We start from the raw sequence: 15,517 nt of genomic DNA, 5'->3' as shown, positions 1-15,517 counted from the left end.
GTTTGTCCAGTGCTATCTGCCATTAAACTCAAGCAACTCAAGCAACTCTGAGCTGAAACAAATGCAGTTCTCCAACGTCTCACAAAAAGAGAGTTGATCTCTGTCTAAGAAGTGGGAACAAGGGATGGAGATCTTGGCCAACTTTATCGCTTCAGTTTGGCAGTCTAACCCTCGTTACAGAGCCACGAATAAAAGGTAGCTGCACTATAACTTTGCCACATACATGCCACTAAATAAAAGTAATGGAAGTGCCAGGAAATTAGGAAAATGTTACTGCTTACCTTATGTGCAGGCACCAGGTTAACTAAAACTGTATCCAAAAGCTCCTGAGACACTGTATCACCTTCACAAATAATAGAGCTCATCAAATCCACCATATGCATATGAACCTTTTGATTATGACCATTGCTGAAATCAAGAGGAACAAATGAAATGTTTAAAAAGGATCTTAAAGAGAGGGGATATATTGAAAGAGAGTCTAGATTTCAAACAGAGATAATAAATAATGATTGTAAAATAATGTCAAAAATGTATTAAATGTTATTGGAATGGCAAACAAAGGACGAAGAGATCAAATCGGTTATGATACATTGGGCCAGGGATTTTGGTTACAATATACAATTAGCAGACTGGGAAAAAGTATGGAATGAAAATATGAAATTCACTGCATGTATGACGATAAAGGAAAACATTATGAAAATGGTATATAGATGGTATATCACCCCGGTTAAGCTTGCAAAAATGTTCAAAACATGTAATAAGTGTTGGAAATGTAAAGAAAAGAAGGGTCGTTTTTCCATATGTGGTGGGAGTGTAGGAAGGTGAAGGGCTTCTGGGAAATGATATATAATGAGTTGAAAAAGATGTTTAAATATACATTTGTAAAGAAACCAGAAGCTTTTTTGTTAGGAATTACAGGAAGAGAAATCAATAGAAGTGATTACAAACTTTTTCAATATGCAGTGACTGCGGCAAGAATTTTAATGGCCCAAAAATGGAAACAAGAGGAACTACAGACAGTGGAAGAGTGGAGAACGAAACTTATGGACTTTGCAGAATTAGACAAAATGACTGGGAAAATTAGATACCAGAAAGATCACAAGTTCATCGAGGACTGGAGAAAGTTTACGATTTATCTGGAAAATATTTGTGATGAACAGACAACGCTAGTCGGTTTTAAAGAGGCTTTGTGATGAGAAAAGGATATTGTAAAAGAAAACGAGGCGAAAGAATATTATTAACTGGCAATATATTATAAAGGAAATGCGTACCAAATATAAAACATGAGGATTGTGGGAGGAGCTGGTGGAAGTCAAAAATTTGTAAATTGGTGAATATGGTTATGTTTGAATAATTTGTAAAAGAAAAAATTGTAAAAAAATCTAATAATAATAAAAAAAGAAATCAAGAGGAACAGGTTTTCAGCTCATTAGCACAATATAATTCACTATGGTTTAGCCATAAGATAAATAAGTAAAATAAACTATTATTAAATTTATCCAATATTTCCTTCAAGGAGTTCAGAGTAGTAAACATGATTTCCCCTCGTTCTATCCTCACAACAAGCTGAGAGATAGGTGACTGGCCCAAGGTCACCCAGTGAAATTCATGGCTGAGGGGGCATTTGAACCCTGGTATCCCAAGTCCTATTCTGCTTACTAGACAAAATCATTGAATTAAAAGTCACACATATTTTCACACTTTTTTTTTTAATTTGGAGGAATGTGGCCCAGTCCATTTGTCATGGTCATTCTCTGATGTAAAATTAGTGACAATGTTGTAATTTTTGCTTTTCACAACTCTAACATCAAATAGAAGGCTCAGCGGAGGTGAAGTCAATACATTACACTACTAAACTATGACTAGAAATGTCCAGATCTGGCGATCTATCTTGGTTGATATTTAGTATGGTGTTTCTGCAACTGTTCATGACCATAAAGATATAATCTATGAGTTGTCATAAGAGTTCTGCGCATGGGCCCCCTGTGTGTACACAGAGACTATAAACTCATTTAAAATCGAATATTTAAGTGCAATCTTATATATCCCTACTCAGAAGTAAGCGCCACTGAGTATAGTGGGACTTACACCAAAGCATGGATGGGAAACAAACTGGTAGCCAGTGCAATTGTCTCAGCATCAATGTTATATGTTCAGATCATCCTGCCCCAGTCCCCAATCTAGCTGCTGTAGCCTACACCAGCTACAGTTTCCAAGCTGTCTTCAAAGGCAGCCCAACATATAATGCACTGCAGTAGTCTAAATTATGAAGTTACAGGAACATAGACAAGAGAAGTTAGGCTGCCCTGTTCAGAGAACTAACAGGAGGACACACTCCTTCCCTCTCTCCTGCAAATGTCACCATACAGAGCAACTAAGGTAGTTTCTGTACAAATATTGGGTCAAAACCCAGATTGAAATGGATCTAGAAAATCAGTTTCAGCCAAAAGAACCTGGATCTGGCCCATGACCACCTGCTTGAAGACCTTGCCCACGAAGGGGAGATTAGAATGTACTTCATGCCTTCCCTTTTCAATTCAGCCCTGTGGATTTGTCTGCCCCATCAGTCTAACATCATATGATGTCAGGTGGATGTGGTTTGAGTCAAACCATACTGCTGGCCAAATGGAGACATCTGGCAAGTCAGAGGTTCCCTACCACTAGCGTATAGGATTGCAACCTTAATCAATTACTTTAATGAACAGTGCATCTGTGGCTTGGAAAACTCAGGGTGTTTTAAGTAGCCTGGGCACCTGTAACTCTGGTACTGATCCCTAACAATTTGAAATACAGGCAAGCCCCGATTTGTGCATGGGTTGCATTCTGGGTCATTGTGTGTTCCATCCCATTTTCCAGCTACTTCCAGGTTGCTGCGATGTGCGTGTGCATGGTCACATGAAAGTGTGTAAATTAGTTGTTGCTTGTACTATTTTAATCCCAACCTTTCCATGAATAAATTTGTTGTTAAAGGTATATATACTTACTTGATTACAGAAAACAATGTTCTGTACAATTGTGTGAAAATTTCATTGCTATCTTCGAGTTCAAAGCATATGTTGTAAGATTTAACCCACGCAATGTTCTATATAGGAAAAGAAGACAGTTAATGTATCTGGAACAGCAACCTAACAAAAAGATAAAAGTTAAGTCATGTGGTGTCTACTAGCATGATTTTGGATCTCCACCCATTGAGATTTTTAAAAAGTGAACATTTTGCCTGTTTTAAAGCAACTGTGGATAGCTTATGAATAGAAAATAATTTACACTTGCCTCAAGCAAATAAAAATATCTATTGAACTGTGGACTTTTTGTATCTTCTAATCCTTTCAATTGTCTTGTTATGAACATAAATATATCCTGCAAAGGAAAGAACAGGTATTTATTCCACATACATAACAAATATATACTAGTTGCATAAGCATTCACTTCAACTGAAAAATCATTTCTCTATGAACTAGAATTCGTAACATATTTTAACTAACCTCTTATTCTCACAATCAAAGTCTGAAGCACATAAAAAGACAGAAAATATTAGGAACATCAATCAGGATTTTGCAGCACTTGTTTTCACTTTAATTTTATTCTGAATCAGGTTTTGAGCTTTCAGTCTATTACAGTGAATAATGACAGAATGAAATCCTGGTAATAATTATTATCATTATTAATTATTGAATTTGTGGGAGAGAGTCCTATAGTTTAACTATGCACTGCATGGCAGGAAGAAGTATTTTTCAGCAATTTCAGGAGCAACAAGAGATGCAGTGGGAAATCATGGGAACAGCTCCTCAATCTTTCCATGACTGTTCAATTCACACACATGGTCTGACCATCCTAAGCCTTTTCCAAGGGAAGCCAGAACGGATTATGAGTATAAAAACTCATTTGCGTTTACCAACCTGCAGAAAGCAAAATAAACGAATTTTCACAACTCTCCATACAGAGTGCACACAAGTCTTGAAATGAAAAGGGCTGCTGGAAGCAAGATTTCCTAGATACAGCCACCAGGGGGCTTTCCTTCTGACAACTTGTGTGCATAACAGCCCCCATACAGTGTGTGAGCCATTCAAGAGGACAAACCAAGTGTGAGGGAGCTGTCACCTAAGAAGTTTTAAAAAATAGGGGATGCTGAGCAGTAGCCTAGAGAAGAGTAACAACTGATAACGAGAATATACAGATGGAGGTGCTGAAAGACACGAGGAATCAAAAGAGCTGTCAAATCTGCAGACACATGAGTCAGAAGCGTAAGGCACAGTGGAGGAGCAGGTTTCAGAGCTTGGCATTTCAGCATCGCCTCAAATAAATCCAAACAATGAGGTGGAATATATGCTCAAAATAATTTTGTCTTCTCTACTAGAAGGTCTGGGTGTCCAAAACGTTGGCACAACACCACGTCTTCCAAAGCGCTTCTCGGTTTTAGCTCTATGTCTCACATGCTAGAGTCAATGTGGCAACTGGGTCATTGAGAGCACTGCCGTTTGAGAGGTTTTGCTGAAGAAAACTCTGCTCCTTGAAAAGTTTACACGTATTCTATTGGGAAAGTGAAAGTTAATTGGATAGGGTTTTTGTCCTCCCTTCTTTCGCTTGTTTGAAATGCCTTTTCCCAAGTAATTTGTCTGGCTAAAATCAAAGTACTGTAACATCAGCACTGACAGACATGCATTTGAAAAGCTAGGTTTATGAAATATATTGTTGTTGGGAAGAAACATTTCAAAATAATTTGTCTGGGAATCAAGACTGTTGACACTGACAATGTTAAAAAAGCACTTTCGAAAAGCTGTGCTTGTGAAATACATCGTTGCGATGAAGGGAGTAAATGTGAACAATCTAGTAAAAGAGGACTGTGAAGCTAGACATCATTTCTTTTAACTGTTGACTTATAAAAAGTAATACTGAACACTTTCAAAACACACTACATAAAGGTTAACCAAGTAGTCATTTCAAGTGGAAACGAATGTACTTGGCAATTTAACATAACAATACTATTGCCTAAAAGAAATGTACCAATCTAAATTTCAACAGAGGGGGTAAAAAAATGATGATGAGGGAAGCAACAAGGGAAGACTATGAATAAGTCTAGTTAGGCTTCAGTTCACAATCAATTAGCCAACCTGAGTTAATATGGTACCAATCCACTTACTTCAAACTGGTCTTCTACAGTCAAAGTGAGTTATCTGAACTAACTGAGACATAGACCGTAGCTTCAGAAATTTCAGTGTTGACAACAAGGTAAAGAGACCTACACCTATCAAAACCATGTAGCTTCATTCCAATATAACTGTAAACTTTTTAAATAGAGTTTACTGGGGTTTGTACATCTGAATCAGATACAGCTCACTAACAACAACAAACTACAACCTTTATGGCTTGTCAATCTCAGACTGTGCTAACTGTATATTATCATTATCTTTACCTTTTATTAACTTGCTATCCTAGTTTGTTGCTGTCCACCTGCTGACCGAAGACACAAATGAAGAGGAGCTAAAAAATTAAACTCCTCACACAGCTAAGGAACTCTCACTGGTGCTATCTTAGACCTTGCACTGTGTCCTCTCTCTGCATGCTAGGAGACTCCTCTTTTCTTTTTTTTTACAATTTAGTACACCATCCAACCTAGAGCTGTATACACATGGCCTCTCTAAACTTTTCTCCTATATGTGGGTGGAGAAATGGGGAGGGGGAGGCATTTCACTGACTTTCCCCAAAGAGAGTAGAAATTATCCAGTAACATCTTAGGGCTGAGGCTCACTGTTAGAAGCAGCACTGTGCTGACCCTTTACCAGTACCACAAAGCAGAAACCACATCTGGAACTGTAAAGTGGATTAGTTTCCCCACTCCCAACAGATCAGTATTACATCCAGAGCCATGTAGTCCTTTTTTCCATTCTCCCCAAAACACCTGTATGTGAAAATACAACAGCTAGCTTTTCACATGCAGTAGGATGTGGGAATTGTTGGGTTATTCAAGCAAACTGATTGATCAATCTATCCCACAGCAATTAAATTGCCAGATTATTGTTCTAGAGAACAAGAAATCTACAGTCAGACTTGGTGAAAAGAAAATAAGGTTGTTGTTTTTAAGAAACTTTTCTGGAAACAATGTTTCCCACACTTGGGACTCCAGCTGTTTTTGGATTGCAGCTCCCATCATCCCTAGCTAACAGGACCAAGTTTGGGAAACTGATATAGAACAAGGCAACTTCAAAAAACCAATCTGTCCATAGTAAGGAGCATAAGGAACTCTAAACTGAGTTCAGACTCAAACTATGTATTAACAGTAAATAAATTCACAAAATTATCTTTACTGTATTTCTGCAAAAACCAGGAAACCACTAATTATAGGAGAACCATTTTCTTTAAAACCACTGTTCTGAGAACTGTACAAACACAGAAAGATAATCAGCATAATTTATTCTGCATCTTTAAAATGGATTACAATTAGGGTTGTGTGCCAATTAAAATTTAAATCCATTACTCATGTGTGTTTTAGTTGATTAATCTGTTAGCTAAATCTGCATACATTTGCATATGGGTAAAAGCAATATTTCAGAAGAAAGAGGCGTATTCACTTGTTTTTACATGATGCACACATTCATTGTGCCAGGTATCATCATTCCCATGAGTCAGAGAAATGGGGGGAAGTGCCTTCCAAGATAGTCCCTTCCTTTTGCAATTTAAGTACTTGTATTAAAATATTTTTCTAAAAAAAATCTTCTGTCCAATTAATCATGAACACATTTTCATCTGATTGAAAGGATTTAAAAAACAACACACTTACAGCCCTAATTAAAATGAATGTCACATATAATGGTTTTAGAATCAATAAAAGCAGCAATAAGCCACTCAGAAGTGCTGAAACGGAGGATAGAATAGCTGAAAAAGACAAGGACTTTGTTATGGACAATAGCAGCCAGACACTTGTAAGGAACTGAACTGAAAAACTAGAGTCCATGACACACAACACACCATTTTTGATGCCCATTCCATTACAAAGATGCAGCACTCTGCAACTCCTTAGAATTATTATTTTAGGAGGAAAAAGAACATATGTAACTGGAATAATCCACTATGGTTTATCATAATGTGCAATCCCCTCTTCTGGCATGGCCACAAGGAAATGAGAAGTCCTTGCTTCAGTTTCAATTAATCAGAGTTAGTCTTATATGGTAAACTGTGGCTAATCTTAACTATGATTCGCTTGTTAACTTCAGCTTAAAGTTGCACTTGTTTCAAACAAGTTCATAACAATTAAATTATTGTTATAAATGAATCGCAGTTGAGTTTAACCCATTTTGCCAAGCTCAGATAAAACAACAAGCTGCAGTTAATCCAAAACAAAAATGAAAGCTTCTGAACCCTTCTTCACAACCACACTGGAGGAGGAAAGGTAAGAGGAAGACCCCCAAGGAAAACCTAGGCTCTTCTCAACAGAAAACCTGAACCATACTCTAGGCCCTGATAACATTATGATGAAACTACATTTTGCCTGGCGAGTTTATAAAACAGTGCCCATGTCCCTAGCAAATGGCCACAAAATGACACTCATTTTCATTCACTACAGGACAATGTTTTTCCAGCAGCTTCTTGACAGCGCTATCATAAAAGAGGCAAATGGGAGTCAACAACTAAGTTCCATAACATACAACTTTGTCATTTATTGTACAGATGCATGAGTCTAGGAAAACAAATACAACAAACTGCAGACAATATAGCTGAGCAAGATGGAACTGCTGAAAGCCATAAACATAGATACTACTTGCTAAGATCAGAACACTTCATAATACAGAAACATATCTCTACCTAAAATTCAAACTACTTTAGAATTCACGTAGTCAAGGGAAAAAATGCCAAATGACTTGCCATAATTCGACCCCAAATGCCATAATTTAACAAATTAGTATCTTTTGATAGCAGCCAACTGACAATATTTATTATTCATATGAACACACACACACAAATAACTTTACGGTCATTAGAAGGCATACAGAATGCCAGTGGTTATTAATTGTTTAGTTTTTGCCTGTTGGAATAGCTTTAAACCTACACAGCTCCCTTGCCAACAGCTACTCAAATAAAGTTCTCATTTAAGGGTCATAGGAACGCACAACTGCATTTAGCACTTGCAAAATTTTATTTCAGGATTCTTTTAACAGGCAAAATGTCCCTGCTTATCGACTTTTCAATTTTCCTAGGCTTTGTTTTGCAACATAGATCAATCTGTGATAAATAACAGGCAACTGTCACTCCAAGCCTAAATACACTGTAGCAAATATTATCAGTATTTCCCTTCAAACTGGGCCTATAAAACCAGACTACACCTTAACAATTCCCACACTGATCCTACAACAAATCACTTAAAAATACCTAGCTAACTTCTGAAAATGGAGCCAGTGCTTTAAAAAATATTTAATTCACATCAGTTAGAATATGCAGTGTGAAAGCTCTGCTGAAGAGTTCTAACCTCTCGATTGTTTGTTTTTGAATGTTTAGAAATAAACATAAAACAGGACTACTGCTCATCCGAAGTCACAGAAAATAAGGATGACATGCAATCTTACCTTAAGTTTATCTGGTGACGTGTATGGTGCTTCAGGAGCATATATTCTAAAAATATCAGCAAGACAACAAGCTACGAGCAAGCGTACATCTTTATCAGGATGCTTAAGGAAAAAATCGGAGGCAAGATGTAAAGCGAGATTTAGATAGAGCTCCTTTTCTTCTTCAGAGTCCTGGTCCATATCCATGAATGTTTTGACAACCATCTGCCAAAAGAAAGTTCCAAGATAAGCAACATTCTCTAGAAAAAAAACAGCCCATATTAAAAAAACCACATACATTAAAAGGGCTATTTTTCTTTATGCGCTTCTTCATTTTCCTGACTATTTCGACTTTTCCATAATGAGGGTAGAATATTGTAAGCTTCAAAATGGTTGAATGTCAAAGTATTTAATCTACAGTCATGTGACAAATAATATTTGCATTACATCTTTGCTAATAGAACATACTGTGGTACCTCGGGTTAAGTACTTAATTTGTTCCGGAGGTCTGTTCTTAACCTGTAACTGTTCTTAAGCTGAAGCACCACTTTAGCCAATGGGGCCTCCTGCTGCTGCTGCGCCGCTGGAGCACGATTTCTGTTCTTATCCTGAAGCAAATTTCTTAACCCGAGGTAATATTTCTGGGTTAGCGGAGTCTGTAACCTGAAGCGTATGTAACCTGAAGCATATGTAACCTCAGGTACCACTGTATCAACATGCAATGGCACTAGGAATAAATACACAGCAAAGATGGTTGCTGCTGACAGGAATGTACAGTCAAAATAAATCTGTATCTGACAAATAGATTCTGGCTAAAAAGGTTGCACTTGTTTAAGGTGCCACAAGTTTGCTTTTGCTGCAGCAAATCAACACAATCGCTCTTCTCACTTCCCTTGGGGAAGGGCCATAGCTCAGTGGTACAGACAGTCCTGCATGTAGAAGGCCCCAAATTTTCTCTTCCGGTAAGAGCTGGGAGAGACTCTTGCCTGAAATCCTGGAGAGCTGCTTTCAGACAGTGGAGACAATACTGAGCTAGATAGACCAGGGTTTTGATTCAGTGTTTGGCGGCTTCCTATCTTCCTATATATAAAAATGTAAGTCTGCCATCGTACAGCCCCTGTTGGGAGGATTTGCAGGAGCAAAAGAGAAGACAGGTTGCACAAATGCAGTGAATATGGTATGTAAGTGAGAAGGGAGAGACATTGAAAGGGGGGGAGTAGTGGTTTAAAACAATGGCTGAACTTCAAGTAAAGCATGGAAAGAGAGGAAAGCAACAGAGGTTTGAGAGAAATGGGGATAGAGGGGCACACAGGGAACTTGTGATTTAAAACAACAGAACTGTTTGAATAAAGCGGGGGTATAAAAAACTATGCTTTTTCAGACTGTCATTTAAATATTCATTTCACTGGGAATCTTTTGATATATATATTAAAAATCTATGTTAGTCATTCTCAGAGTCGAATCATTGATATCAATGACTTGGACACACTGATTTCAATGGATTTATTTATTATTTTAAAAGAATGTAACAAATTATTCAAGCTTCTCTGGAGTTCAGCTTTGTCATTCAAAGTACTTTACGAAAACTTTTGAAGTTCACTTACACGGCAACAAAACTTCTGGAAAATCTAACATGAAAAAGACTGTATTCTCTAACAAAACATATTTATTACCATAAAATATTGCAATATTTTTTGCTACACACAAAAACCAGCAACCAACCTCAAACACTAAAATTATTAAGAGCAATTTTACTCAGGCCTAATTACAAAATTACAAAGAAAAGAGTACGATTAAAGGTATACCTAGAAACTTATTTAAAAACCCAGAAGGCATCAGGTGTTTACTCTATTGAATCAATTTTGAAATTTCAAGATTTTGTAATGCGCTTGGTTGCATGAAGCACAAACAGCTGTCTATCCATATCGCCCTTTTACCAGGGGGGAAGCTAATTTATATCTGAGAAAACGTAAGCGAATCACGAATCATTTGGCCCCATAATTGTATCTTGTCTTTGAAGTGTAATATAAATGGCGTGTGATCAATTTTTAGGAGTCTCTTTTTTCAAATATTTAAAAAGTAATCAATTATGTACTACTTAACACTCTAAAGATCTATACAGTTCTTTCCACGAGAGACTTATTAAGGCATCTATAAGATGATGACATAGAAGATTCCATAAAACTAAGTCGGAAACTCCACTTCTCCTTCTCTGGCCTCTGGTAATGCTGATCTCAACCAATGATTCAGCTAACTGCAAATAGGAATCCAATTAAGATACCAGCTGGGTACTGGATTCTTTTCTGTGTGCAGAGAGAATAGGAGAAGCACACTGTGGAAGCAAGAAAGGGTGTAATATTTAGGCTGCACAATGTTGGGAAAGCGCCGGTTTTCATACTCAGCAAGCAGCCTACACATGATGGAGCATAACCATGTCATTTTAATATGCACAGGTTTCATGCATGGTGGGGCAACAGAATTGTACACATACATCCAGCCTAGGTCGTGTCTCAACTGCACCTCCCCTTGTATTTGTGTCCATAGACCCAGTTCCCAACATGTACGATACTGTCAGCATGTATGATTCTCTCAAAATTCAAAACGTGCCTGCTGGTCCGAAAAAGGTTGGCAGCTTCACCTTAGACCAATAAATAATAACTACACCCAATAGGATCTATGTAAAAACTATTACATTCAATTGGGTATTTAACTAAACATTATATTCAAATTTTGACTTCCATGTCATTATTTCATTCTCCGTTTCCCACTATCTGTGAATTTCAGAACATACAGTGGTACCCCGCAAGACGAACGCCTCGGAAGACGAAAAACTCGCTAGACGAAGGAGTTTTTCGTTTTCTTAGCCGCTTCGCAAGACGCATTTCCCTATGGGCTTGCTTCGCAAAACGAAGCTTGCCCCGCAAGCTCTGGGGATAGTGGGGAAGCGCAGCGCGTCTTCCCCGCTGTCCCCGGACCTCTTTTGAAGCAAGGGGCGGCAACGGGGAGAAGCGATTCTCCCCGCTGCCCCTTCCCTTGCTTTAAAACAGGCCACGCGCCTTCCCCTCTGTCCCCGGACCCCTTTTGAACCAAGGGGCGGCAACGGGGAGAAGCGATTCTCCCCGCTGCCCCTTCCCTTGCTTTAAAACAGGTCCAGGGACAGAGGGGAAGGCGCACGGCGCTTCCCCTCTGTCCCCGGACGATCTCCATAGGAACGCATTGATTGATTTTCAATGCATTCCTATGGGAAACCGTGCTTCGCAAGACGAAAAACTCGCAAGAAGAAAAAACTTGTGGAACGAATTAATTTCGTCTTGCGAGGCACCACTGTACTGTACTTACTGTCACTGAGCTAGCTATGACATCTTTCTCCTTCTCCCCCCCCCCCGCCCCACCCCCACATATTTACCGAAAAACTGTGACAAACTCTTACCTCTACAGATCTGAGCAGAAGAGAGACTTAGGGGAAGGGGACCCTTGTTTGAAAGTTTGGTAGATGTACATGATGAGAATGCTCTGCCAATTTCAGCAGCAAATTACCGTATTTTTCCGTGTATAAGACGCCCCCATGTATAAGGCACCCCCTCTTTTTGGGGACTCCAAATTAAGAAAACACCCCCTTAGCAGACAACCCCCAATTTTAAACCTAATTTTTTGGTTAAAAAACCTAGTCATACACGGAAAAATTTGGTAACTACAGTTCACTATGACACATTTCCATCATGTAATAGAAAAATAGATTCTGTGGGGAAGTTTACATTCATTGCTGTAGCTCTGCCAGCCCTATGTGACACAGCTGAAGCCATCAACTGCCACCCCCCCACAACTCACAGTAGTGTTATTACTGTTTTTATTTGCAAGTAACAATATATTTTTTTCTAGTAATGTTAGCAGTAGTAAAAAAAAAAATTTCTAAAGCACAGGAGAGAAAAAATATAAGTGCATGAATTAGAACTGTCCAAAATGTGTAATAAAACTGGTCACTCACTTTTAACCGCCGCACCATCTCTTCTTTAGAAATTTTATCAGATATTTCCTTAACGCCGGGTGGATAAGTAATTTTTCCATCATTGGCTCGAGTCTTTGAGTGAGCCATGATGCTGGTTTAAAACCTGAAACAGAGAAAAATTGAATTAGATAATATTTAATATCCATCACACCGTGATCTAATTTCTTTTTGTTCTGTTTTTAAGACACTGAAGTCCAAGTGGCCAATTTTATAAAGCAAGGAACAAATTTAAGTGACGTGCAAACAATTCTACCTGAACTGTGCTACACTTTCACACATCCAATACGTATGCAATTGTACCACATCTGCTAGCAATCAGACACCGAACAAGCCAACTAGCTCAATATGAAAGTTACCATAGATATAGCCAAGACAAGAGTTTACAATCTCATTTTAACTAAACCTATATAATTTTTCCTCCTACTGCAAATGTAGAGAAACTGACATTTTGACACTTTTAAGAAGCGGGTCAGGGATTCAGAATAAGAGAAAGCAAAAGAGACAGCCATAATGCATAATTTCAAAAACGGAATTAGTTAATTTATAATTTAATGTCTGAATATAGCACATGCTTCAAAGGACACTCTTAATCTCACCTCAACAGAATCCTCCTCAAGTTTTAACTTTTCTACATGTAGACAGAAATACAGTGGTGCCTCGCAAGACGAAAAGAATCCGTTCCGCGATTCTCTTCGTCTAGCGGTTTTTTCGTCTTGCGAAGCAAGCCCATTGACAGCTTAGCGGATTAGCGCTATTAGCGGTCTAGCGGCTTTTAGCGATCAGCTGTTAAGCGGCTTATCAGCGGAACAGCTGATAAGCGGCTTAGCGGCTTAGGAAAGGGGGGGAGCGAAAAAAACCCGCGGGAACTCGCAAGATTTTTTCGTCTTGCGAAGCAACCCCATAGAGAAATTCGTTTAGCGAAGCGCCTTCAAAACGGAAAACCCTTTCGTCTAGCGGGTTTTCCGTCTTGCGAGGCGTTCGTCTTGCGGGGCACCACTGTATATATATCTAGAAACATGGTGTGTGCATACACACACACACACACACACACAGTGGTACCTTGGGATGCGAACGGGATCCGTTCCGGAGCCCCGTTCGCATTCAGAAGCAAAAATAACTAGCGACGGCACGTCTGTGCACACGTGCGTCGTTTTTCGTCGCTTCTGCGCATGATGTCATTTTGAGCGTCTGTGCATGCGCAAGCGGTGAAACCTGGAAGTAACGCGCTATGTTACTTCTGGGTTGCTGCGGAGCACAACTCGAACACGCTCAACATGAAGCATATTCAACCCAAGGTATGACTGTACATACATACATATATACATACATACATATATACATATACACATACATATATATATATATATATAGACACACACACACACACATATGGAAATTCTGCTATATGAAGAACATTTATCCAAAATAATCTGTGATACAATACATCCCTAAGAACAAATGTGCCTCAGTGGATCGATTGGCACAGGAGCCCTCTTTCTTCCTACCCAGGCTGACCCTTCCCACAATTACTTCAAAAGAAGTAATTTGCAGGCCAGAAATCAAGACAGAGAGATGGTTGTAACGTATAGCATACAGTTAGCAAGCACCAACTTCCCATTACAAGAGTGGTTGGCACACACTGGTGTACATGTTGTTGAGGATGAATCAGGGCATGGAGAGCCTCCGCTAAATACTCTCACACTCCCCTCCCATAGGAGCTACTGTACCTCGTAAGGGATAAGCAAGTTCCCTGATAAGAAACATTACAAGATGGAAAAACATACACTCATATTAGAATTGATGTCAACTGTGTCTTTTAAACTACTATAAAAAGGTAAAGGGATACCTGACCATTAGGTTCAGTCGTGGCCGACTCTGGGGTTGCGGCGCTCATCTTGCTTTATTGGCCGAGGGAGCCGGCATACAGCTTTCCAGGTCATGTGGGCAGCATGATGACTAAGCCGCTTCTGGCAAACCAGAGCAGTGCATGGAAACACCGTTTACCTTCCCGCCAGAACGATACCTATTTATCTACTTGCACTTTGACGTGCTTTCGAACTGCTAGGTTGGCAGGAGCAGGGACCGAGCAACGGGAGCTCACCCCGTCGCGGGGATTCAAACTGCTGACCTTCCAATCAGCAAGTCCTAGGCTCTGTGGTTTAACCCACAGCACCACTCGCCCATTATTTCATATAAAACTATTTACAAGGTGAATAAGGGATAGAAGATAAGCTAGGCATCTATCATCTATCTATCTATCTAAAATAATGAGAAAAGAGGAAAGCAACTCCCAAGAGATGCTGCAGCATTTGATAATGGGAGACACAGCAAAGTATATAGTAAAAAGTCATACCTCTTATCATATGAAAAGATGCTCATACTAAATCTAAGGTAAACAGAATCAGAAAAGTTTCTTGGTTATTCTAGCTAGGACCCCTTTTTTAAAAAAAAAGCATGTCAAATACTACCAAAAATACACTGTGCTGCTTTGGAATACTATAAACTAAAAATGAACAAAACAAAAATTAAGATTATACGCTAGATGCATTTCCACGCACAAGAAAACAAATGCAACAAAAGTTAAGAAAGCAGAATAAAAATGTACTAAAATCCTATTAAAATAAACAAACAAGGAAGTCATTTCTTAAGGAGCCCTGAGCTCAACAGGATTATTCTGTATGCGTCTTGCTCAACCACAGTGTCACTAACTGCCTCCTTCCACTAGCAAGCCTAATAACCCCCAGTCTCCATTCCACACATATTTACTTCATGTAGCCCTACTCAACCCACAAGTGGACAGAAAAGGGGTATTGGTTGGGAAATACGTTAGTGGCCATCCTACCCTAAAGATCCATGATCCATGTCATATTTTATATAACATAGTAAGAGTCAATACAAGGTACACACAAGACCTTGTAATTAAAAGATTCTAATTTCTCACACTTTTAACCATTAGATTGGGAGGGGGAAATTCCTG

At 38.9% G+C, this 15,517-nt stretch overlaps 1 protein-coding gene across 1 annotated transcript in view; it reads right to left on the bottom strand.

Moving 5' to 3' along the window:
- Positions 1 to 15,517, bottom strand: part of PDS5B (PDS5 cohesin associated factor B) — a 66,374-nt gene that overhangs the window by 38,908 nt on the left and 11,949 nt on the right. Inside the window, exons 2-6 of the mRNA XM_081860066.1 lie at positions 12,520 to 12,643; positions 8,556 to 8,759; positions 3,271 to 3,357; positions 2,985 to 3,082; positions 282 to 408 (exon numbers count right to left, since the gene is read on the bottom strand). Of these exons, the coding sequence (XP_081716192.1) occupies positions 282 to 408; positions 2,985 to 3,082; positions 3,271 to 3,357; positions 8,556 to 8,759; positions 12,520 to 12,627 (624 nt within the window). The 5' untranslated portion in view covers positions 12,628 to 12,643. The remainder of the gene's footprint in view (positions 1 to 281; positions 409 to 2,984; positions 3,083 to 3,270; positions 3,358 to 8,555; positions 8,760 to 12,519; positions 12,644 to 15,517) is intronic.

Source organism: Podarcis erhardii (assembly GCF_964252035.2).
Source record: "Podarcis erhardii genome assembly, chromosome: 4".
In the NCBI taxonomy this organism is placed as follows: Eukaryota; Metazoa; Chordata; class Lepidosauria; order Squamata; family Lacertidae; genus Podarcis; species Podarcis erhardii.
The sequence above is the reverse complement of the archived record's forward strand: the minus strand, read 5'-3'. Positions and strand labels throughout refer to the sequence as shown.